General features: G+C 50.9%; 1 protein-coding gene across 2 annotated transcripts in view; it reads left to right on the top strand.

The window, feature by feature from the left end:
• The window catches only part of ATXN10 (ataxin 10), a 160,071-nt gene that overhangs the window by 41,507 nt on the left and 93,356 nt on the right, over nt 1-25,208 (top strand). The window contains exons 4-7 of one of the 2 annotated variants that reach the window (XM_047785989.1): nt 971-1,067; nt 4,187-4,345; nt 15,614-15,694; nt 24,859-25,024. In XM_047785989.1, the coding sequence (XP_047641945.1) occupies nt 971-1,067; nt 4,187-4,345; nt 15,614-15,694; nt 24,859-25,024 (503 nt within the window). The remainder of the gene's footprint in view (nt 1-970; nt 1,068-4,186; nt 4,346-15,613; nt 15,695-24,858; nt 25,025-25,208) is intronic. The other variant, XM_047785991.1, reaches the window with a different exon arrangement.

The following is a 25,208-nucleotide window of genomic DNA, read 5'->3' as shown; positions in this document are numbered from 1 at the left end:
ACCTCCATATGCCGCAAGTGTGGCCCTAAAAAAAAAAAAAAAATAAAGGAAAAGACGCAGCCTAAGAGTAACTGTCTCGAATTGGAGCATGTATTCCAGTGATATTAACCATGATTGCAGGTATATTGTGTCTACATTTACAGTCTTTTGAATATGACGAGTTAATTTGTAATTAACTTAAAAATTAAGTTAATTTTGTATCGACTACATAGTTTTGGTAAGGCTTTTATTTTTTATTTTTTAAAATGACTTTAATTTTTTCCATCATAGCTGGTTTGCAGTGTTCTGTCAATTTTCTACAGTACGGCAAGCAGTGTGACCCAGTCACATGTCATACATACGTTCTTTTTCTCACATTATCCTCCATCATGCTCCATCCTGAGTGACTAGATACAGTTCCCAGTTTCTTTCTTTTTCTTTCTTTTTTCTTTTTTTGTCTTCTTTTTGTGTTTTCTTGAGCCGCTCCCGTGGCATATGGAGGTTCCCAGGCTAGGGGTCTGATCAGAGCTGTAGCCACCGGCCTACACCAGAGCCACAGCAACACAGGATCCAAGCCACGTCTGTGACCTACACCACAGCTCTCAGCAACGCCAGATCCTTAACCCACTGAGCAAGGCCAGGGATCGAACCTGCAACCTCATGGTTCCTAGTTGGATTCGTTAACCACTGCGCCACGACGACGGGAACTCCAGTTCCCAGTTGCATAGAACAGGATCTCATAGCCCATCCCTTCCAAAGGCAGTGGTTTGCATCTGTCACCCCCAGACTCCCAGTCCCTCCCACTCCCTCCCTGGCAAAGCATTTTAATGTTAACGTCATGGCCAGAGCTGCCTTGGGGTGAGTCTTAGAGTGAAAAGAAGCCGACAGAAGCTTCCTGTTTAACAAATAGCATGTGGAACATTTCTCATCAAGGTGAATTTATTTAGGGGGTTCCGAAAGTCTCTCACCCGGTTTGCTTTCTAACCCTCAGCTTTCCGCTGCGGCCTGCAGTTCTTGGGCAACATCGCCTCGCGGAACGAAGCCTCTCAGCGCGTGGTGTGGATGCACGCCTTCCCCGAGCTCTTTCTGTAAGTGCATCCAGAAGCGTCTTTCGCCTTTTGTCTTTTTGCCATTTCTTGGGCCGCTCCCGTGGCATATGGAGGTTCCCAGGCTAGGGGTCTGATCAGAGCTGTAGCCACCGGCCTACGCCAGAGCCACAGCAACTCGGGATCCGAGCCGCGTCTGCAACCTACACCACAGCTCACGGCAACGCCGGATCCTTAACCCACTGAGCGAGGGCAGGGACTGAACCCTCGACCTCATGGTTCCTAGTCGGAGTCGTTAACCACTGCGCCACGACGGGAACTCCCAGAAGCGTCTTTCGAACGTCGCTTCTGCCATTCTGCTTGGATGAAGTTCCCAAGCAGGAAGAACTCACCCTTGGTATCAGGATTTGGGACAGTGGTTGCTCTTGGAGGGGGTGGCGGGTTCAGTTCCAGCTAGGAGGGGGCCCCAGGGGGTCTCCTGGGTCTCTGGGAAGGTTCTATATCTATCTATCTATTTATCTATTTATTTTTGCTTTTTAGGGCCACATCTGCGGCTTATGGAGGTTCCCAGGCTCGGGGTCCAATCGGAGCTGCAGCTGCCGGCCCATGGCACAGCCACAGCCACACCAGATCGGAGCCTTGTCTGCAACCTATACCGAAGTCCACGGCAATGCTGATCCATAACCCACTGATCGAGGCCTGGGATTGAACCCCCAGCCTCATGGTTCCTAGTCAGATTCGTTTCCACTACGCCATGACGGGAATTCCTTAACCGAGCATCTCTTACATGCTCAGCATGGTGCTATATCTTTTAGTCGACTGGAGAAGCATAAAAAGTGGCTTGCCAATCTCTTCAACTGGGTGGGTTCCTGGTGCTTTTTCCTGGCGATTTACTGCTGTGTTTTGACCAGCCGTGTGCCTGAAAGGTGGATCCTTGAGGTAGAAGGTGAGCAGGTGATGGAGGCAGGACAGGTAGCGGGAAGGGCCCTGTCTGGGAGCAGGAGGCCTGGCTTCTAATCCAGGTTCTGTTGCCAACCAATGGGATGTCGTTGGCAGCAGCAGTGTACGGGGCAGAGCGGCTGCTGTGTCACTGCCCTGAGCTGGGTGTTCTCTGTGTATTTTCCAGGACAGCGGTGCTGTCCCCATTCCGACAGGTGAGGCAACTGACGCTCACCTCTGGTAAACCGAGTAGCTGGCCTTGGACTCCGACCTGGCCTTCTGTCCAAAGCCTACACTTTTTTTTTTTTTTCCTGTCTTTTTGCCTTTATGTGAGCCACTCCCGCGGCATATGGAGGTTCCCAGGCTAGGGGTCTAATCGGAGCTGTAGCTGCCACCCTACGCCAGAGCCACAGCAACTCGGGATCCGAGCCGCGTTCTGCAATCTACACCACAGCTCACGGCAATGCCAGATCCTTAACCCACTGAGCAAGGCCAGGGACCGAACCCGCCACCTCATGGTTCCTAGTTGGATTCGTTAACCACTGCGCCACGACGGGAACTCCCAAAGCCTATACTCTTTAAATCCTCGCTGCCTGGGTTCTGTGCTGCCTCCCCTGGGTGTGTGGGTTTTCTGGACTCACATGTTATCTCTAGCTCACTGAGCCTGTACTCAAATTCCTGTAAATAATGCGAGTTGATGGTATGCAACCTTTATGGTAAATAGTTGGGCTTAGGTTGGGAAGAAAGGGTTATGAAATTTAAGCTGTAGACATTACGCACTTTTGGGAGTTCCCGTTGCGGCTCAGTGGCAACAAACCTGAGTAGCATCCATGAGGATGCGGGTTTGATCCCTGGCCTCACTCAGTGGCTTCACGATCCGGCGTTGCCAGGAGCTCCAGTGTGGGTCGCAAATGTGACTCAGATCTGGCATGGCTGTGACTGTGGCGTAGGCCGGCCGGCACCTGCAATTCCAATTCGACCCCTCGCTTGGGAACCTCCGTACGCCTCACTTGTAGCCCTAAAAAGACAAAAAAAAAAAAAAGTGCATTTTGGAGAATTCATTCCTTTAAAACCTGTTGAACCCCTACTGCCTGCCAGGTTCTGTGCTAGATGAATGGAGCAGGGTGACTGGGACAGTGTCATGGCCCCCCAAAGCCCGTGCCGTGGTTGGGGAGACAGAGGAATAGGTTCGCAGGCTGTCATGTTTAAGAACGGATGACAAATCCGGGTGTCACAGGACACAGGGGAGAGGCCCCTGAGCTGGGCAGTTTACGTGCTGGTTTTACATACGTCCTCAGCTCTGGTCCTCAGGAAAGCCCTCTGAGCCAGGCCGAGGGGGTCTTGTTGGGATATTCCATGTTTATGTCCGAAGACACACTGGAAGAGGCCCCGTGACTGTGAGTGTGTTTAGGGTTCAGATACAACCTAGTCTGAATTCGGCTTTGGCAGGTACCGGCTCTGCGCCCTCGGGTCGGTAAAGTCTGCGTGGTCTTTTTTATGATCGAGGAGAAAACCTCCTCTAGGAGGGTATTTTGAGTTTAAATGGGAAAAAAGTCCTGCCATCGTGCATGACCCACAATACAATTGAAAATCAAGAAATCAGTAAGTTAGGGACCTTTCAAAGATCGCCTGGCTGATAGGTGGGTGAACCAGGAGTTGTACTGAGGCTTCTGACTCCAGATTCTATTTCTTGCCGACATATCATCTTCTCTTAAACATTCTGTCCCTCCCCCTGCTACAGGAATGTCTTTTGTCGTGGAAATCATCATTTTTTGCCTTTTGATGTTTCTCACAAGCATGAACATTTTAGCACCTTATTTATTTCAAGTTTTAGGGAAATGTCGTTAATTTACAGTGTTGTGATAATTTCCGCTGCATAAGAAAGCGATTCAGTTATACACACACACACATTCCTTCTTTTCGTTTTCATGCTTGATAAGTGTCATCATTTTCTCTTTTTCTCTAATCAGATGTTACTTGCTTTTAACTTCTGAGTCGCGAGTCACCTGCCGCTTTCATGTTGCATGCTTAGTGTGTGACTAATACTGCGTTTGCTACATTTGCAGTAAATCCTGTGCTTGTTTCAGAGTGTTGTCCTTCATGAAATCCTTAAACACATCCGTGTGTTCCGAATTTGCGAATGGGATTCTTCTTCTTCTTTCTGGGTTGTGTTTTATCATGTTGCTGAAACGGGCTAACACCCTGATTTCTTTATTCGGAAGGTCTTGCTTGAATCATCCAGACAAAAAAATCGTTGCCTACTCGTCCATGATTTTGTTCACATCCCTCAGTTCTGAGAGGATGAAGGAACTGGAGGAAAACCTCAACATTGCCATCGACGTGGTGGAAGCTCACCGGAAGCAGCCGGAGTCAGAGTGGCCGTAAGCATCTTCCTGGAGGCGTGGTGGCCTCAGAGCATCCTTGACAGATCGCTGTCCTGGTGGGGGGCTTAGGCCAACGTTTGAGTTGCAGTAATTGAACAAGAAGTTGCAACTTGACGTGTGTTGCACAAGGAAAGGGGCAGTGCCACCGGAGTGGGCTCTCGCAGGGGGACGGAGTCTTCGAGGTCACGAGGAGGGGAGGGCACGCCTTGCGCGGGAAACAGCCCGGCGTGGAAATGCCAGGCGCCCTCGGGCTCTGCAGATGAGCCCCTCGGGCGGCAGCAGATGGAAGGCTGGAGGGTGTCACTGTCTTGTGGGCGTCTGTTCAGATGAGAAGTCCTGTGCCGTTCAGATCGCTTCCTCCTGTACAGAATGCAGCCTTTCCCTCTGGTTGCTTTTAAGGTTTCTCTGTGTCTTTTCGGTGTTTTTTATTTTGTATTTTATTATTTTTAAATTTTTTTGAACTTTTTTATTGGTCTGTTTTCTCATCGAGTAGTCTTCATTTTAATTACCACGTCCTGACGTGGGCTTCTTTGGCTCATATCCTGTTTGGGTTCCTTCAACATCGTCTTCTATTTTTTCCCTTTTTAGGGCCGTACCCGCAGCACATGGAGGTTCTCAGGTTAGGGATCGAATCGGAGCTGCAGCTGCCGGCCTACACCACAGCCACAGCAATTTGGGATCCAAGCCGTGTCTACCACCTACCCCACAGCTCACGGCCATGCTGGATCCTTAACCCACTGAGTGAGGCCAGGGATCGAACCTGCGTCCTCATGGTTCCTCATCGGATTCATTTCCCCTGAGCCTTGACGGGAACTCCTTCTTCAACTTGCCGAAACGGTTGGGTTTATATCCCCAAATTCTGGAATTTTTTTAGCCATCATTTGTGTGAATCCTTCTCAGCCCCGTTCTCTCTCCTCCCCTTTAGGGACTCCACGTCTCGCCACGGTGAGGCCAAGGCTGCGGCTGACCGTGCCCCATCAAGGCACAAGTCCCTTTGAGACTGAGGCAGTTTGTTCCTTAGGTGGGCGGGGAAAAGACGGGAGGAGAACAGGAGACTCCGCCACGATCCCTGTGACCTTGTCCCATAGGCCGGGAGCGGGGCCGGCTGCCTGGGATGAGTTGTGAGGCCCTGTGTGTTCGGGGCTGGGCTCAGGAAGCTCCATCAGCACAGTGCCTCCCCAGACCCATCTCTCAGCAGCCCCTTCGTCTCACGTTCCAGGAGGAGCCCACGGTGTCAGGCCTTTGCCTCTGCGGCCCGTGTGGGTGTGAGCGAGGTCACAGGGGCTGGGGGCAGCAGTGCCCTGATACTCTGGTCGTGTAAGTGTCATCCTCGGATGCTGTCCCACAGCTCCCGGGGCTCTGTCAGCTTTGAGGTTTTTCCCCAGATTTTCTCCTACCCCAGCCTCTCCCTGTCTTGATGATTGTAACTCTGTATACGTTTTGGAATCAGGGATTTTAAGTCTTCCAGCTTGGTTCTTCTCTTCCAAGCTTTTTTTTTTTTTTTTTGGCTGTTTTGGGTCCCTTGTGTTACATTCTAATTTTAGGATCAGCATGTCAGTTTGCTTCCGAAAAGCAGCAGGGATTTTGATAAGCCCTGACGGGAATCTGTACGGGGATATTGGCGTTTTAACTAGATGACGGTTTGCAGCCCGTGAATAGGGGATCTCTTTCCATTTATTTAGGCCTTGAATTGCTTTCGTGATGTTTTGTAATGTTTGAGTGGTACACGTCTTGCATATCATTTGTTAAATTTATTCCAAGTACTTATTTTATCCTTTTTGATGCTATTATGAATGGAATGGTTTCGGTTTCATGTGGGATGTTCATTGGTAGTATAAAGGAAGGCAGTTGGTGTTTGTATATTTATTTGATGTCTTGCAACCTTGCTAAACGCATTTATTAGTTCTAACAGGGTTTAAACAAAATTTTTTTTTCAAGGGTTTTCTGTACACAGGATCATGCTGTCTGCGAATGGAGGTAGTTTTACTTCTTCTTTTCCAACCAAGTTGCCTTTTCCTTCTTTCTTTTTTTTTTTCCCCTGATTGCTCTGACTATCAGTTTTAGGGCAGTGTTGAGCAGTAGTGAGAGCAGGCGTCTCTGTCTTATTCCTGATCTTAGCGGGAAGCTCTCGGTCTTTCCCCATGAGTGTGATGGCAGCTGTGGGGTTCCCTGGATCCGCTTCACCAGAACGAGGGACTTCCCTTCTACCTCTGGTTTGTTGACTGCTTTTATGGTGAAAAGATGTTGGAGTTTATCAGATTCTTTTCCCGCGTCCGTTGAGGTTTCCTGTCCTCTCTCGCATTACCTTAGTATATTACCCTGACTGCTTTTTCAAAGGTCAGACCAACTTTTCTGTCCTGGGGTAAATCTCACTTATGGTCTAGAAGCTTTTTATATGTTGCGGGGTTTGGCGTGCTCATATTTTGGGGGGGATTTTTGGTGTCTATATTGATAAGCCATGTTGGCTCGTAGGTTTGTTGTTGTTGGTGTTGTTTTGATGTCTCTGGTTTTGGTATCGAGTTAATCTGGCCTCACACAGTGCGATGAGAAGTGCCCCTTTTCCTCTGTTTTTGTTATCTCTGGAAGAGTTTGTGGGGCATCGGTGCTAATGCCTCCTGGCGTATTTGGTAGGCTTCCCCCGCGAGGCTCCCTTGCCTTGGGCCGGTGGTCACGGGGAGCATTTGGATTCCTGATGCTCTCTCTGTTTGCTGCGGGTCTCCTCAGAGGTTTACTTCTTCTTCGGTCGGTTTGGGTAGTTGGTGGCTTTCCAGGAACTTGTCCGTTTGGCCTCGGCCGTCTCACATCTCGGCCCACTGCTGTTCGTTGTCGTCCCTTAGAATCTTTTTGTTCATTTAAGGTTGGTAGGAGTGTTCCCACTGTATTCCTGATTTTTAGTAATTTCGGTCCTTCTGGGTTTTTTGGTTTTTTTTTTTGGTTTGCTCTTGCTTAAGACTTGTCAGGTTTTTTTGCTCTTTTCAGAGCGCCAACTTGGAGTTTTAATTGATTTTTCTCTTGATTTTTTTTTCTTTTCTTTTCCTCTTCTTCTTCTTTTTTTTTTCCTTTGGGGGCCGCACCTGCGGCACATGGAAGTTCCCAGGCTCGGGGTCGAACCAGAGCTGCAGCTGCTGCCCTACACCACAGCCACGGCAACGCGGGCTCTGAACCTCGTCTGTGAGCCGCCCCACAGCTCTCGGCAACACCGGATCCCTGACCTGCTGGACGAGGTTAGGGATTGAACCCTAGTTGGCTTCCTTACCACTGAGCCACAGCGGGAACTCCCTCTTTTGATTTTCTGTTCTCTATTTCATTTTATTTCCGCTGTAATTCCTCCTCTTCACTTTGGGTTTCGTTTGCTCGTTTTCTAGTTTCTTAAGAGGCAAGGTTAGGTTATGGCTACGAGATCTTCCTTTTCCGTGTGGGCATTTACATCTATACCTTTCTTTGTGAGAACTGCTCCAGCTGTATCTCATAGAATTTGGCCTGTTGTGTTTTCATTTTTCATTCCCCTCAAATTATAGGTTAAGTTCCCCTTGGTTTTTTTCTTTGACTCGTTAGTGATGAAGCAGTTGGTTGCTTGACTTCCGTATATTTGTGTGTTTCCTAAATTTCATTTTGCTATTGATTTCTAAGTTCATTCCATTGTGGTCAGAGAACACACTTTATATACTTTCACTCTTTTAAAATATATCAAGTCGTGTTTCATATTCTGACACCCGGTCCGTCATGGAGAATGTTCTGTGTGTGTTTCAGAGTATCGCGGGCGGTTTTTGGTGGCGAGTTCTGTTGATGCTGGCTAGGCCTCGTCGGTTTAAGTGTCGCTCAAGTCGTCTGTTTCCTTGGTGGCCTTCTGTCTAGTCGTTCTGCTCATTGAAAGAGGACGATGTCCTCTTTCTTCGTTCAGTCCTGTCTGCTTTTGCTTTCCTTACGTGTTTGTAATTGTTAGGTCTTCTTAAGGGATTGACTCCTTCATCATTATAAAAATCATCAAAAATGTTGTTAGCAAATGCTATTCTTCTCTCTCTTTTCTCTTCTCTTCCCTCCCCTCCCTCCTCTTTTCTTCCTTCCTTCCTTCCTTTCTTTCTTTCTTTCCTTCCTTCTTTCTTTTTTTTTTTTTTTGCTTTTTAGGGCCACACCCACGGCATGTGGAGGTTCCCAGGCTAGGGGTTGAATTGGAACTACAGCTACCAGCCTCGCCAGAGCCACAGCAACTCGGGATCCGAGCTGCATCTGCGACCTACACTGCAGCTCACGGCAACACCAGATCCTTAACCCACTGAGCGAGGCCAGGGACCGAACCTGCCACCTCATGGTTCCTAGTTGGATTCGTTAACCACTGCGCCACGACGGGAACTCCGTCTCCTCTTTTCTTCTCTTCTTTTCTTTCTTCTTCTTTTTTTTTTTTTTTTTGGCCGTGCCCTGGGCGTGTGGAAGTTCCCAGGCCAGGGGTCGACCCCAGGCCACAGCAGCAACCCACACAATGCTGGGTCCTTAAATTGCTGCACCACAAGGGAAATCCTCTCGCTTTTGTTGTCACCGCGCTCTTCTCCTGTTTCCTGTAAGCTCTGTTCCTATGCGTGTTCCCACATAGTGGTCAGTGTGTTCGGGGCACGGATGGTCCCTGGGTGGGAGCCTCGAGCTGCCAGTGATCACCCTTGCATTTCAAAGGCGAGGGATGCCCTTTTTCAGTGTTGGCCTTTTTCAGTCTCAGGTTTATTGTTATGTTGAAATGATACTCGTTTTTTCCGTTATTTGCTTTCCTGAACATTCATTTGTATTGGAATGAGCATTTGCAGACAAACGGGTTGGCACATGCGAATATTATGATATCATGCCTGACAGAGAAGCCGTCCATCAGCGTGCAGATGTTTCAGAAACATGACGGGTGAGGCCCTGGAGGCAGCTCGCTTAGAGAAGTTTTTCTGGAGCTGAATTCTGTTTTATTTGTTCAGTATCTCAGATCTGTTTTTTTTAACCAACTGCAGTTTTTTTTCACAGAATGGACTAAAGGGGAAGGAGGCATAAAGGGGAGGATATTTAATTTACTTCAGAATAGCTCGGCTGATAGTTCAGAGGTCACCAGATGGAGTCAGGAACAAGGATGGAAAGTGGTGGTGGTACCAGACGTGGCCTGTGGATCAGGCGTGGAGTATGTTTTGTTTGTGGGAGAGGAGCTTGGCATTTGGGGAACCACACTGGGGTCACAGGCGTTCCTGTCGTGGCGCAGCAGAAACAAATCCGACTGGCAACCATGAGGTTGTGGGTTTGATCCCTGGCCTCGCTCCGTGGGTTAAGGATCCGGCGTTGCCGTGAGCTGTGGGGTGGGTCGCAGACGCGGCTTGGATCCCATGTTGCTGTGGCTGTGGTGCAGGCCGGCGGCTACAGCTCTGATGGGACCCCTAGCCTGGGAACTCCCATATGCCGTGGGTGGCGCCCTAAAAAAGAGGGAAAAAAAAAAGAAGATAAAATGGGATCCCAAAATATCCAGAGGCTACCAGCAAAATGGTTTCTTTCTTACTGTTGTGTTTGAACCTGTCCCTAAAAGTTGGGGAATGCCTACTTTTTGGCCTCCCGCCTCTTAGCATGATGGGATGCTGACAAAAGGAGTACAGGGGTCAGTGGTGTTGGCATTGGTGGGTTGAGTATCTTTGCTTGGAAGGGCCAACTGTAGGTGTTGGTGACTCTGAACCTCGTGTTTGGGTGCACGAGAAACACCTAAATATCTCGATGGCGGGAAGGGCTTTGGCTCCCCGCCCAGTAACTCGCTTTGAGTGATTGGGATTGGGTCCTTTTAAAAGTGTCTGTTTCTTTTGTCTGTAGGCGTAAAAGATGTTTTCATGCTCTGAGGTAACGCTAGGTGATTCCAGGGGTTGACTTTCGGCCTTCGAATTCATCCGAATGTGACAGCCCAGTCCATGGGCCTTGTTCCTGCAGCATCCAGGAAATCCAGCCGCTGTGCTCTTTTTTCAGAGATGGTATTACAGCTCCTTTGTTTCTAGGCGAAGCGGCATCACCGTGGAATCCATGGACTGATGGGTTTCTGTCTTAAGGATACATGTAAGCCACTGAGAATGTCATTGAACAGACAGACAGGAGAAGGAAGGTTATTTTCTGTAGCCGCTTTGCAAGCTCTGTCAAGGTTGCTGGGTTAAGCAACTGTGGGTTTGATTTCTCAGATCACATGGGAGAGGGGCGTTCGTTTTTCAGAGCGTGTTTTTTTGTCTAATTAGTGACGTGTAAAAACATTTTCTAGGTTGGGGGTGGGGATGGGGGCGTCTCAGGGGCTCTGTCTTGGCCGTGTGACACTTGGGATGCCCACTCTGCCCCTAAGTGGAGCTGTCCTGCGGCGCAGCCAGCGTGGACGTGCGGGCAGAGGAAGCACGGGGTGCCAGGACTCGCGTGGCAGGGGGGTCCCCTGGTCCGGGGGTGAGGAGGCTTCCGGAAAATTCGAGCTTAAACGAAAAGCTGAAGGCAGGCGTGGCTGGGGAGCGGCCGTCGGGCCGGGGAGAGGGCAAGGATGTGTGCTTTAGTCCATGATGTGTTTTGTGCGTCTAGTTCCTCTTGGCAAGGAAGCCGGGCCGACTGGATGTCAGCGATGCGGTTTTGACCCAGCTTCTGGATGCCCCGATGGCGGGACCGCCAAGGTGCTCGGGTGCAGCGGGGAGGTTGGTTCGGCTCTTGGTTGCTTCGGAGATGGCAAGACGTATCGTTACTTTGGACAAACGACTGAACGTGCCTGCCTGGGGACTGGCTCCTGCTTCGGCTCAGCCTGCGTGTCTCACCATCATCCGCCGTGTCCCTGGGAGGCTGCGGAGCCAGAGGCCCCCGACTGACCTTCCCCTGAAGATGCGGCCGTGCTCTCACTCCTCAGCAGAATAGCTCTTGAAGCGAAATAAGGCTGGGATGGCTTTGCCTGGATGTACGGCTGCATAAGATAGACGTTTAACTCTCTGCTGCTGCATAATACGCCCGCGTAGCTCTGATATCCGAATGCATCCAATTCCCGCCCGGCCACCCACCAGATTCCTCCTCCCCAGCCCCCCAGCAGGGAAGCTCTTCTTTCTTTCTTCTCATCACGCCTTTGGGTCTTTTACTTGTTTCCTACCTGGAATATCTTCCAGATCTTTCTGTGTCCGAAGGTAGAGAACTTCCCCACCCCCTGTCTCCCACTGTCCGTCTTTCATCCGTCCCTCGTTGGCAGACGTTTAGGTTGTTAATTGTTCGGAACTACAGAGGGCCGCCGCGAGTGGCCTTGTTCGCACGCGCGTCACGCTGCGTGCGGGCCAGGGTGGCAGTAGGATAAGTTCCCAAGTGCAGCTACTGGGTCGGAGAGGATGCGCTGCGGTGATTGGGACAAACGCTTGCATGGCGTCCTTCGTAGACGTGACACCCGCATCTCCCGCCCCTGGCACCTTTTGAGCGACCCTGGTTTCCTGTGTCATTGCCAACAGAGGGGTCTATTAAAGTTTTGGATTTGCCAGTTCTGCCAGGGTATAAACTGGTATCATGGTGTGGTCTTATTTTGTATTTTTCTTGTTAACAGTTTTTTTTTTTTTTTCACACATATCAGAGTCTCACTTTCCTCTCTTTCCTTCCTTATTTTCTTTACCCATTTTTCTATTGGAATGTCAGTCTTTTTATCTACATATGGGAATATTTTCTAAATGAGAAATATTGATCCTTTGTATGAAACAAAATCCATCTTTTCCATACTTTTTGTCTTCTGACTTTGCTTGCAGGCGTACTTTTCTTCATGTAATTTTTTTTTTTTCTTTTTAGTACATGGAATTGCCAGTCTTTTTAGAATGATTTTGATCATAGCTGTAAAGGCTTTTCCTCTGCTTAGGTTTTTTTTTTTTTTTCCCAGTGTCATTTCCTTTCGCTTTTGGTTCTTGAAGTGTTTGATCTCCTTGGACTTGACCTTGGTATAGAGGTCACAGTACGGAGCTGCTTTTCACTTTTGCTCCAGATAATGCTGCTGGGTCTCAGGGATGGAGCACCAGGGACCCATCCTTCCTCCGTCTTTGCCCCATTCCCTGTCCCCCAACCGCCCCTGTATGTGGAAAACCTTTTCCGTTCAAGGCCCCTTCTTCAGCACACGTTCCAGCAGGTGCAGCTTCACTCTTTCCTGCACTTAGGGTGTCTCAGGCCACGCATCAGGCCTGGAGGCTCTTGTAAACATATTGACCAGATGGCATTCATCGTGCATTTTTTTAGGGCTTTTTGTTCATTTAGGAGGAAACTCTCCCAAGTGCCTTTTATTCCCACAACCGATTGACTCATAGCTTTGCTTTTCTGTTGTCTGCAAGCTGCTGCTTCATGTGTCTTGTCTGCTTTTGCAGTTGTTTAAGGCAGGAGGTGAAATGTTGAAATGTTGGTCTCTTTTGCCCAGAACGTCCGTAGCCCTGAGAGAAGGAGCGTTGTTTACAGAACATGGATTCAACCCTTGCAAACACCACTTTCTTTTCAACTGTCTGTGTTCTGTTCACCGAGCTAGACCCGCATCTGGGCTATAAGAATCCCAGTAAATGCATGACAAGGATTGACAGCACAGAATGTGTTTCCGGCCACCGCGAGCCTAGAGGACCACAGCAAGGCAGTCTAGAAAAATTCTAAAATTTTGGAAATTAGCTGTCTAAATAATGGATGTGTCAAAGAGGCAATCACAAGGCAACTTAGAAAACCTTTTAAGTGAAGGAGGAGCGTATGAAATTGGTGGGGTAAAGCTAAATCCGTGATTAGAGGGAAATTTATAGCTTTAAGTGTTACTGTCAGAAAAGCAGGAAGGGCTGAAGCCCGTGACCTGAGGTTCTGCTTTATGAAGATAGGAAGAGAAGAGCACCATAAAATCCTCCATAGAAAGAAGAGAATAAAAGCACAGACGTCGGAGTTCCCGTCGTGGTGCAGCCGAAACGAATCTGACTGGGAACCATGAGGTTGGGAGTTCGATCCCTGGCCTCACTCAGTGGGTTAAGGATCTGGCGTTGCTGTGGCTCTGGTGTAGGCTGGTGGCTATAGCTCCGATTCGACCCCTAGCCTGGGAACCTCCATGTGCCACGAGTGCAGCCCTAAAAAAAAGATACCCCCCCCCAAAAAAAGGACAGATGTCAATAAAATGGAAAACAGAAAAAAAAAATAGAAAAAATTAACAAAGGCAAAAAGTTGGCTCTTTGAAAAGATCAGCAAAGTTGATTAAGAAAAAAGAAAGGCTGTTAATGAGCCGTCTCACGAAAGAAGGTGTGGGTGGCACCAGACCTGGCAAGGACGCTCTCTTCTGCCCACAGTTCTGAGGGCCGCTTGCCAGCAGCATGCACGGGTGTGAGCCTTCGGTCCTGAATCCCTCTTTAAACCTTAGAACTATTGTATTTTTAAATTTTTTAGGGTGCACCTGTGGCATATGGAGATTCCCAGGCAGGCTAGGGCTCACATCCGAGCTATAGCTGCCGGTCTACACCACAGCCACAGCAACGCAGGATCCGAGCCACATCTGTGACCTACACCACAGCTCATTGGCAGTGCTGGATCCTTAACCCACTGAGCAGGGCCAGGGATCGAACCTGTGTCCTCACGGATACTGGTCAGCTTCCTTACCCCTGAACCGTGACGGGAACTCCACCCTTGCATTGTTTATAGCCCCCTGAGCACACTGCTGCTCTCTCCCTCGTGCTGCTTCTCCAGGTCCTTTTTTTGTCACCTCTAATGCAGAAGCCCTCCCTCCATCTTCAGCCAGGGAGTCAGTCGCCGAAGGCCTGGTCTTCCGGCCCCAGCCCTCGTCCCTCCCCCAGCCCTCCTGTGGGGAGAACCCTGTGGTTTCTGTATTCCATGATGTGTGTCTGGATTGATTGACCCAAGACATTTTTCTCTAAGTTTCTATCTGTGTGTGCATCTTTCTCCACTCTTAGAGTTTGGAATTAGGGCGTGGGACCCGGTGCTGGGGCGGGGGGTGGGGGGGGTCCTTGTGGGAAAATGTTTTGCGCCCCAAACAGGTGAATTATGAAGGAGCTTTTGGGCACTTTTGTTGCGCCAGGTTGATCACCTGTCTAAATTGATGTGAAAACGGAGAATTTTCAATATTATCCCTTGTGGTTAGAGATCCACTAGCATAGATCAGTTGTTTGAAAGGTTGTGGAAGAAAGAGAATATGTGTGTAGTTTTCTTTTTGCCTTTTCTAGGGCCGCTCCCTCGGCATGTGGAGGTTCCCAGGCTAGTAGATTTTGTGTTTATAGGAAGCGACCGTGTGTTTTGGTGGTTAACGCTTCATCCGGCACTCCTCCTTAAGAAGCATCCTTTTATTATGTTATTTACTACCAAGCCTTAAAGAAACCGTGTTGGTGAATATCTTTAGTGCTTTCCTGTCGTGTTTATCACGGTCGCCTTGAGTTCTCAAGTCTTCAGATGCCCTCCGGTAAATACGGCGCAGAATTAATTCGTAGCCCTAGTCAGTCTTTTTCGTTGTCACAGTGGTACTTTGAAGAAACGTGCTTCTACTTTTTGCCTCCGGGTTTCCACACGTTGACGTCGCCGCTGAGATGAGTGCGGTGCTTGAGAGTGAGGGTGTTTTCTTAGTAACTTGAGAGGCTCCAGGAGCAGAGGATCAAGCCCAGTGTTCACGGCGGAGTGGCTGGCGCGTGACACTTTCATTTCTCGGGTACGACACGTCCATTTCTCGGGTTCATTTTAGGACTAAAGCTTCTGGCGCAGACACTTTACTGTGTTTTGTTATACTTGAACGCAGTGGCAGCTCCATTTCATTTTATTGGTTAAAACCATAGCGAAGTATTTCCCTTTCTCCACGTCGATGAAAACCCTTGAATACCTTTGCAGCATTTCAGTACACGTTTCCGCCGTCAAATGGGAGGAGACTGGTTGGAGGGTTTTTATTGTCTTTTAGCTGCTCCTGGGACAACCGTATGTGAACCTTAGGAGGTTCAGGTTTGAAGATTACAGCTGATCGAAAATTCGGTAAACAAAAACAGATACCCAACGAGGAGCGTTGGCAGAGCAGAGGGGACTTAGACCCAGGATCTTGTAATGGGCTCTCATGGGAAAGAGTCTACACAAGAATATGTAGACGTGTAACTGAACCCCTGGGCTTTATGCTTGAGACAGACGCAACCGTGTAAATCAGCTGTGTTTCAATAAAGAATTTTAAGCATTCGGTCCCATAGGAGCGCTTGCATGTCTGAGATACGCCTGTAAAGTAGATAAGGCCATGTCTGTTTTACTGTGTTTCTAGTAACCGAACCTTTTCTTCCTTTTTTTTCGTAGGTTCTTGATTATTACAGACCACTTTCTGAAAAGCCCGGAATTGGTTAAAGCCATGTATGCCAAAATGAGCAATCAAGAAAGGTAACCCCCAAAACCAGTGCGGTTTTGAGTATTTAGCATTCCATATAGAGTATCCTGTACACATGACTGAAAAACCGTGTGGTTTCTTAGTTGGCACAACATCTCTAAATACATGTTTCTGTGTCAGTAATGGTTTTAAATTGGCTGGTTAACATTACAGCTCAGCCACAACAGGCAGTGATTTACGTAGGGTTGCAGAATCCAGGTTGGCGCCGCTATTCAGGAAAGGCGTGTCAAAGGACCTTACGGACAAAATGCCGCGCTCGTCCCTAGATTTGGTAACCGTGATTCATGTGGCCCTGTGTGGGAGCTGTGTGGGTGCCGTGTGCTCCTTCTCATCACTGCTGCAATGATTTGGTGTACACTCCGTTAGCTTTATACTTTCCCCATGGGTATTTTAATTAATTAATTTATTTATTAATTTATTTTTTGGGGGTGCGCCCAAGGCATAGGGAGGTTCCCAGGCTAGGGGTCTAATCGGAGCTGCAGCTGCCAGCCCCCAACACAGCCACAGCCATGCTGGATCCTTCACCCACTGAGCGAGGCCGGGGATCGAACCTGTATCCTCATGGACACAAGAAAGTCCACACCCATCCGCGACCTCCCCTGCTCTGCTGTGGGAAGAGCTCGGACCTCGGAGCTCAGAGGCCTCGGCTCTGCTCCCTGTTGTCATAGCGACTCTTTGTGTGCCCTCACCCAGGTCTTTTTACTGTGTTTGGATTCAGTTTCTTGACCTGTAAAGTTAGAGACGTGAATAAAATAATGCCCGGGGACTCTGTCCATTCCCGTCGTATTCGTCTTTCCTAATCTCAGTGGAATTGTTGCCTTAGGAAAATGAAACGGAGTCAGAAGTCGCAGATTTAATGATCAAAAACCTGAAAAAAATGTTAATCTTTTGATTGTAGTCACAATTTTTATAATTGCCGGGGTTTTGAAATTCTTTCTGTACATTTAAGTTCCAGTAGTTAATCTTTATGCCTGCCTTTGTAGTCTTGTTAAGCAGTGTGTTTTTCTTCTTCAGTATCCTTGACAAAAGGGAGAAGTTCAAGTCAGTTTAAATGCTGTGTTTATGCATCTCGCGTCCCTTGGCACCCCTGTCGCGTGCTTACTTCTGTTGCAGAGAAAGAATTACTTGTCGGTCTTTGTGTGGCTGCACCCGTGACGTACGGAAGTTCCTGGGCTCGAGATGGAATTGCAGCCGCAGGTGGGGCAGTGCTGCATCTTTAACCCACGGCGCCAGGCTGGGGCTTGACCCTTCAGCGCTGGATCCCTCACCTGCTGCACCACAGCGGGAGCTCCTCGTTTGTAGGTCTTTGACCTAAAATAAGTAACGAGAAGAACAGGGCTATGAACTGGCGCATCGCTTGGCCGTCAGGAACACCCGAATGCGGGGAGGACGCGGTTTGAGTGTCCTTGCCTATCCAAGCCCGTGTTTTCCGTGTGCCTCTCCAGCGCTACCTGGTCACCTGTTGACCCGTTTCCTAACGAGGGTGACAGGCTGAACATTTTCCATCGTCATTTACAGGAAAGGTTGTAGCTCCTCTTCCCCACGCCGTACGTGGTTCTTGCTCAGACGGCCCCTCCTCCCCCGCCTTTATTTATTTATTTATTTATTTATTTATTTTTTGCTTTTTAGGGCTACACCCGCAGCATATGGAAGTTCCCAGGCTGGGGTCTAATCCGAGCTGTAGCTGCCAGCCTACACCACAGCCACAGCAACGCCGGATCCGAGCTGCATCTGCGACCCACACCACAGCTCACGGCAATGCTGGATCCTTAACCCACTGAGCGAGGCCAGGGATGGAACCTGCGTCCTCATGGATCCTAGTTGGTTTTGTTCCCTCCGAGCCCCGATGGGCACTCCGGCTTGTTGTAATTTTTGTGTTCCCTTTTCCTCCATTACCTGCTGTACCACCAGCCCGGATCCTGTCCTGCCGTGTTAGTGGGCTGTGTCACCTGTTACAGGATGCAGTTAAATCCTGCGGTCTGGTGTCCGAGGCCCTTTTAAACGTAGCTCCATTTCCAGCTGCTTCTGCCCCCGTCACCATGCTGTCGCCGCCAGAGCGCCTCTCCTTTCCCGGGCCTCCCTGTGGCTTCGTGCTTTTGCACGTGTCCTTCTCTCTGCCTGAAGTGGCCCGACTGTCACTGCTCCTTCTGGCGACAGTGCCCTCCTGCTGTGGAGCCCCTTGCACCTGGCGTCTGCTGTCCGCCGGCTCCCCTGGCTTTCTCAGGAGCAGTTCTTTGCATCCTCACCTGCCCGTTTATCAGTCACTCGCTTTTTCGCCGGAATGTGTCATCTTCAAGGACAGAAGCTCCAGTCTAGTGCATCTGCGTCCTTCACACCCACCAGAACCAGTGTGAGGACAGGATTGGGACAGAAGCCTCGAGTGCCAACCACTCACCGAAACATGTCTTTGCGATGATGTCCCCGTTGATACTTTAGGCATCAGTCATCTGGCTCAGGTCACCAGGAGGCGCCGGTTTGCTGCGGCGCGGCCCAGCCGGTTCTGGTGACACTCGTGGCAGGGGCTGTTGATTTCCCGGTGGCAGCGCTGGGCGTCACTGTGGCCGCAGCTCAGCCCGACATCGCCCTGCTTCCTGGCTTCCTCCGTGTCCCGGGGCAGGGGTGTCACATAGTGGGGCGGAAGTCTCTGGGACACCGACGCCCTGGGAAGGTGCCTGCAAGGAGCTGCCAGGGCCGAGGGGGAGGACGGGGACCAAGTGGAGGTCGGTCTCCCGGGCCCCACCCCCTGCCCGAGTCTCTAGTGCAGGGAACCTCCGCATTGCTCAGCTGTGCTGCTGCCCTTTCTCGGGGCTCCTGTCCTTTGTTTGGTGACAGCCATCCTTTTCTAGGGGCTCCCCTGGGGCCCCAGCTCTAGCCTGCAGGGTGGGGCGTGCAGGCCGAGCCTGTGAGGACGGCAAGAACATATCATGTATCAGAACAGCATCTTAGATCTGCGGGGTGTCTAAAGAAAGGGGGAGGCAGTTGACCTTGATGAATATTTACCCTGGTGTGACAGCTCTAGGGTGTCCATAAATTGCACATGGTGGAGGCCTGTGATGAGAATTTTCGTGATGATCAGAAAAGCCTGGGGAACCCTGAAGTCAGGCGTGCCGTTGCTGGGCGATTTGTTCGCCTGCAGCTTCTTTGATTAATTAACTTTTTTTTGGCAGGTGGGGGGGGGTTCAAATTCTGGGCTTATTTATCTTGGGGCTCTCAGCACCTTTATACTGTATGCTCAGAACACCAGACCCCAGATCTGCTCTCACGGTCACTTCCTTCCTTCCTCCGAAGGCCCTGCTCTGGGGAGTGGGTTCTGGGACACCCGCGGTCTGTGACAAGTGTCCTCTGGTCTGGAGGAGAGGCGGATGGGCCCTCTACCTTGAACTGAACTTGTCACATTGAGTGTCTGCGGTGCGCTGAATGCTGAGAACACCTCAGTTGCCAAACCCATTCCTGTTCGAGAAAGGGATGCTGCTTTTTCATCGCATCATTGTGCCCTGTCGGTGACGGGCAGCATGTCAATTGCTGTCCTTGACATTTGGGGGGGCAGCAGAGCTATGCCCCGGTGCCTTTAGTTTGTGCCCGAGGCCAAGAGGTCCAGACCCCAAGGAGGCCAGCAAGCCTGTTCCCGGGATGGAAGGTAGGATTCTGCTTCCCTTTGACACCAGACACGAAGTTGCCATCCTCTCAGGCACGACGAGAGATGAAGGTGGGATCCTAGGATGAGCCCTTGCTCTTTTCAAAAGCTTATTTTCTCTGAGGCTGTGTGGGACGGCAGAAATTTAACGTGCAGCCGCCCCCATCCTCACTCTGAATAATGTCACCTAAGAGCCAGGGTCACCTTCATGCCACGTTCTGGGCCGTGGTCATGAATTCCTTTGACTTGGGTATGTCATCCGCAGAAACATTTACCCTTGAACGAACCCGTGGCCAGCTTCTGTCCCGCACGCCAGGCACTGTCGTCGTCACCTTGCCGATATTAACTCAGCCGTCACATCGCCCCAAAAGCCGGTGCCCTGACTGCCTCCGCGTCACAGACACGTGCCCTGAGACTGCGCGGCCACGTGCTCGCCCAAGGGCACACAGCTAGGAGGTGCCAGAGGCGGGACTTGATCCAGGCAGCCTGGCTCCGAGTCTGGGCTGAGGACTGCCACCCCGAGCCCTGCGAGGTGACATTTGCAGAGTATGGAAAAACGGAAGCTCTTCGCCAGGGCACCGCGGAGGACATGCAGGCCCGGTGCCTTAAGCGGAGAATCGTTCTCTCTCGTCCGCCTGGTTACTTCTCCTGCGTGTCTGCTGGCCGGGGCGCTTCTCTGCCGTCGATGTCACGCCAGGCCCGGGGTTCTGGGCGTTGCGATCCCCCAGCAGGTGCTGGCTCAGGGCATGAATGGCGCTCTGAGGCCCTGGTCTCCTGGGGACTTAGGTCGCACTGGAGGCCGGTCTTTGTGGCTCACAGTTCCCATGTAGTGACAGCCTCAGCCCGACTGTCAGCTGCAGCAAAGTTCGTTTTCCAGAACCATCGCCCCCAAATATTCTGGCTCAAGATGTGTGCTTTCATTTGTTGTGTCCTCTCAATTGCACACAGGCCCGTGGGGAAGCAGTTCTACCCACACATGTGTGCTGTATCGGGCCACTTAGGACGAAGGGAGAGGGGCCTGCCCGCAGAAGGACGAGTGCTTTACACGGAGGAAAAGGCGTGGGGACAGACACCCAGCCTCTGTGGTTTCAGCTCTAGCCGTTTGGCTTTGATGTGCTTTGCTTCAGTGCGTGGGTTTCGGTTCCTTGCTCTGGCCGGGGCACCGTCCCTTGGCCTTCAGAGTCCATTAGACCTGGTGTTTCCCCTGAAGCATCCTAGCCTTTCTGGGGACTTCACTAGAGAAGCCTGCTGGGGCGTTAGGGGCATTGATTGTCACACAGAACATGTTTGGCAGCTGCCACAGGAGAGGAACAAATACTGTGCTTGGGGACGTGGAGAGGGGAGTGGGGGGCCCCTCGTGGCCTTTGGCGTCGGCAGAGGCTCCACGGAAGCGGCAGCGTGACAGGAGCCTGTGGGGGAGGTGGTGTTGCCAGGCGCGTGTGGAGAGGGAGTGTATAGACACTTTGCAGTCGGGGGACCAGTGCAGGGCGAGCGGCGGTGGAAGAGTCGAGTGTTCGGGAAGCACAGAGAGGGCCAGCTTGGTTGGAATGAGAGCTGCTTGGAGGAGGGCAGGGAGAGGGGACACGGGCAGAGGGCAGGGTCGGGCTTCTTCGGCAGTGTGGCCTTCATTCAACAAACATTTGTTGGTATTTGCCTACTTGGAACCCCCGACAAAGATCCCTGCCTTCTGTTTTTATTTTTTTAATTTATTTATATTTTTGTCTTTTTAGGGCTGCACCTGTGACATATGGAAATTCCCAGGGGAGGGGTCTAATTGGAGCTGTAGCCGCTGGCCTACACCACAGCCACAGCAATGCGGGATCCAAGCTGCATCTGTGACCTACCCCACAGCTCATGGCGATGCCAGATCCTGAACCCACTGATCCAGGCCGGGGATCGAACCCGCATCCTCATGGATGCTAGTTGGGTTCATTACTGCTAAGCCACGACAGGAACTCCAGTCCCTGCCTTCTTGGAGCTTGTGTTCTATGGCGAAAGTGACACAGAACAGAGAAGTGAGACACAGGCTCTGCTCGATGGTGACATAGGCTAAGCCTGGCCCGGGAGGTGTCACCTCACCACTCGCAGAGCCGTCTGGGAATCAGAGAGAGTTCTGGGGCCGAGGGGTGACCTGGGAGCTCCAGGCTTTCTCAGGTGACAGACCGGACCGGCTAGGTGGTGGCCCCGGGTTTACTACTGATGTGGGAGGGGGTCTTGGCAGGTCCCCCAGTTCTGCCTTGAAGTAGAGCGTCCTGGGTCCCCTCTTGACTCGTTCCGGGCAGTAGCGGGTGACTCTGTGTTCAGAGTTGTACGTGGGCAGGTTGATGGGTTGGAGGTGACTTTTTCTCATCACGGCTGCGTCATAAATTGACTTCCGCCCTTGCCATCCCGTGAGAACTCCAGACTTGGGCCGTGGTCTGTGGCCTGTGGTCTGTGGTCTGTGGTCTGGGTGAGGGACCTTGCTGGTGACTGCAGGGTGGGGGGTGGCATTGTGGTACTTCTCAGTTGGGAACACACATCAGAACCCCCTGAGGATGCCCGGCTGTGGCCCCAACCTACTGAGTTCGTGTCCAGCTGGCTGGGGGCTCAGCCGGTAACACAGATGCTGTGTTCACTAAGCCCCTGCTGCTGGTCCCCCAGGGGCGGTGGTGAAAGGTCCTCCCACCCTACTCACAGGGGCACCTGTGAGTTTTGAGGCTCTTGGGCTGGTTCTTTGCGTTGTCACTTGTTGGTTGGCGCCTTCACCCTGTAGTTTCTTTGGGCAGGTGACGTATTTGGTGAAGATATTTTGGATTCAGGGTCAAAGTCAATTCACATGGCAGCTATGAGAGCTGTGTTTATTCAATTTTCTGGTCCCCTTTCCCAGTGCATTGGAGCAATATTCAATTAAACTAGCTGCTCTTGGAAAAACAGCTTGTGTCGTTTTCAGGTTCCTAATCGGCGTAGCATAGTAATTAAGAGCAGAGGCTAATTGTAGCGTTTTACTTTGGGTAAAAGGAGACGAGTAACAGTAGGCACACCATGAAATTGTTGTGATTATTAATTGAAATAGACACAAGCTGTCAGTGCCTGGCTTGTAATTATCCCTCAGTAGATGGGCGTTGCTGTTGCTGCCGCTGTCACTGCTCCTCCTCTCGTGACCTTGACCCTTGCATCCAGGACTTCCTCCTGTTCTGTTCGGAAGGCCGTGTACGGCCATTGTCACTGAATCCTCAAACAGATCCTGTGAAAGAGGTATTTGGCCTGGGTTACACACGTAGCCGACGTGCCGTTTGAGCTTTGTCTGACGCCAAAGTCAGTGACCACTTTCCCTGTAACACCCGGAACTTCTTGTGTCTGCAATTTACTAAGGGACTCATGAGATTAATTTAGCAGCAGCTGTCTGCCTGTATCTTGGTCAGCCTGTTGTTCAGGTTCATAAGACTCTTGGCCTTGAGACATGCCATTCGACACATTACACACGTGGCGTCGTCCAGATATAAATTCAACATGTGTTGGAGATGTTTGCCCTTGAATGTGAATTACAGATATTTTATTTCCAGACTTATGGAGTTTCCTCCTGCCCTAGGATGTTCGTAAAACTCACTCTCTCCTCATTTCCCCCCCTCCAGTCTTCTCATGAATAACTTACTCATTTCAGGATAGTGCCAGCGTGGCTTCTAAAATTCTGGAAGGCATCAATTTAAACATAACTTTAAAGTCCTTCGCGTGTGCATGGCTGTCAGTTTTTTTTTTTTCTTTTTTTTTTCCTGATTTTTAGGGCCGCACCCGCGGCATATGAAGGGTCCCAGGCTAGGGTTCCAATCGGAGCTATCGCTGTCCGCCTACACCACAGCCCCAGCAAACACCAGATCCTTAACCCACGGAGCGAGGCCAGGGATCAAACCCGCAACCTCATGGGTCCCCGTTGGATTCATTTCCACTGCGCCACCACGGGAACTCCTCTGTCAGTTTTTTAATCAAAGAGGAATCATAATTGCGGGGGCAGAGTGTGTGCTGCTTACATGTAAGTGTACACGTGTAAACGATCCGAAGAGTTTTTTAATCAAAGAGGAATCATAATTGCGGGGGCAGAGTGTGTGCTGCTCACATGTAAGTGTACACGTGCAAACGATCCGAAGTGAAGTGGAGTGCTGGCGGCAGCCAGTGGTGGAGAGAGAAAGTTACGGATCGATTCTGAGTTGGGACTGTGTCTGGTGAGCCTGGGATCGATTCTGAGTTGAGGACTGTGTCTGGTGAGCCTGGGGCTGCTTTCTGGGTTAAAGGAAGCGAAGCCGAGGTTGTGATGATTTGAGACCGGTAGCGTCCGGCCTCGTTGACCGGGTCTTTCTGCTTTTGCGACCTTCACCTCCGGGTGCCCGTGTCAGTGGCGAATGGCACTTGTTAGAAGGTGTGTGTTCTGTCGAGTACGTGGTGCGGTCCCCTCACAGCGGGGGGGGGAGAGAGGCGGTCCATGCGACGCTCCGTTTCCCCTGACTGTGCCGTGCCGTTCAGCACCCTGTGCTCTCCGGTGGAGAAACAGCGATATAGTCCACAATCAAAAGAAATGATTTCGGAAAAACGGATTTCCTGCTTTTTTTTCTAGGGCTGCACCTGCGACATATGGAGGCTCCCAGGCTAGGGGTCTCATCGGAGCTGCAGCCTCTGGCCCATGCCAGAGCCACAGCAACGTGGGATCTGAGCCACGTCTGCGACCGACACCACAGCTCCCGGCAACGCCGGATCCTTAACCCACGGAGCGAGGCCAGGGATCGAACCCGCAGCCTCATGGATGCTAGTCGCGTTTGTTAACCACTGAGCCACGATGGGAACTCCCTAGACCTCCCATCTTATAATATCACCTAGTAATGGGTAGAGGTGCCTCTGCTGAGCCATGGAGGGTTTGCAGGAAGTAAAGAAGGCGGGAAATCTACTTTATTTTAGGGCCGGCTCCCACACCTCCTTCAGCAGGTGGTCCATCTCTGGCCCCCAGGGCCTTCCCGGGGCAGCTGGGCCGCCTTGCTCCCACCGCCTGGAGCCCTCATTCATGCAAGACCTGCCTGCTTTGGGGTCCTTTCCCCCAGGTATGACCTGCCTTGGTCCTCATTCCTCCTCATCCCCTTTGGAGTGACAGCCCCCTGGGCACTTTTCCGTGTAGATGAAGAGAGCAACCGTGTGTAAAACCCTTAGCTCAGCAGTAAATGGGGACTAACTGCCAGCCCACCTCACTTCACGCCGTTATAGTAGAGGCATTAGACAGCGTAATTGGAGGCATTTCTGAAATGTGCCATGTTCCAGGGCTCAAAGAAATGGACCCAAAAGATGTTTGTTTCTGTTGCCACGTCACACCAAAGAAATCAAGATTTGAAAAATAGGTAATCGACGAAATTAACTGGATTCAAAAAAAGGAGAGCATGTTTTCCCTAGCTGGGCATTACACAGAAGGGGTTTAAACATCAGAGCCTCTCTGACGGCGGCCTCTGGGTATGTCTGGCGTCGTCCAGTGCACCCCATACTCACGCGCACATCCTTGGTATCGTCCAGGGTTGCCCTCTTGGACCTCACGATAGCCAAGATAGCGGGAGAGGAGCCCCTGACCAAGGACGACGTCCCTGTGTTCCTGAGCCATGCCGAGTTGGTGGCAGGCGCTTTTGTGGATCAGTGCAGGGCTGTGCTAAACCTGACGGCCGAGCAGCCTACCGACGACGAGGTAAGCGCGGGGTTCGTGGTCTTGGCTGAGAGGGAGAACCCGTGACGTGAAGAAAGCTTTTAAACCTGTCATTGAGGTGATGGCTCTGCTTTGGACGGAACGCTGGTGGGGGCGCCCTGTCTCCAGACATCCTCGTCGGACACCTGGTGCCTCAGGTGATGGGGTTCGGAGGTGGGGCCTCTGG

This window comes from Phacochoerus africanus, chromosome 7, assembly GCF_016906955.1.
Source record: "Phacochoerus africanus isolate WHEZ1 chromosome 7, ROS_Pafr_v1, whole genome shotgun sequence".
NCBI classification, from domain to species: Eukaryota; Metazoa; Chordata; class Mammalia; order Artiodactyla; family Suidae; genus Phacochoerus; species Phacochoerus africanus.
Note: the sequence above shows the minus strand (reverse complement) of the source record. Positions and strands in the feature narration are given on the sequence as shown.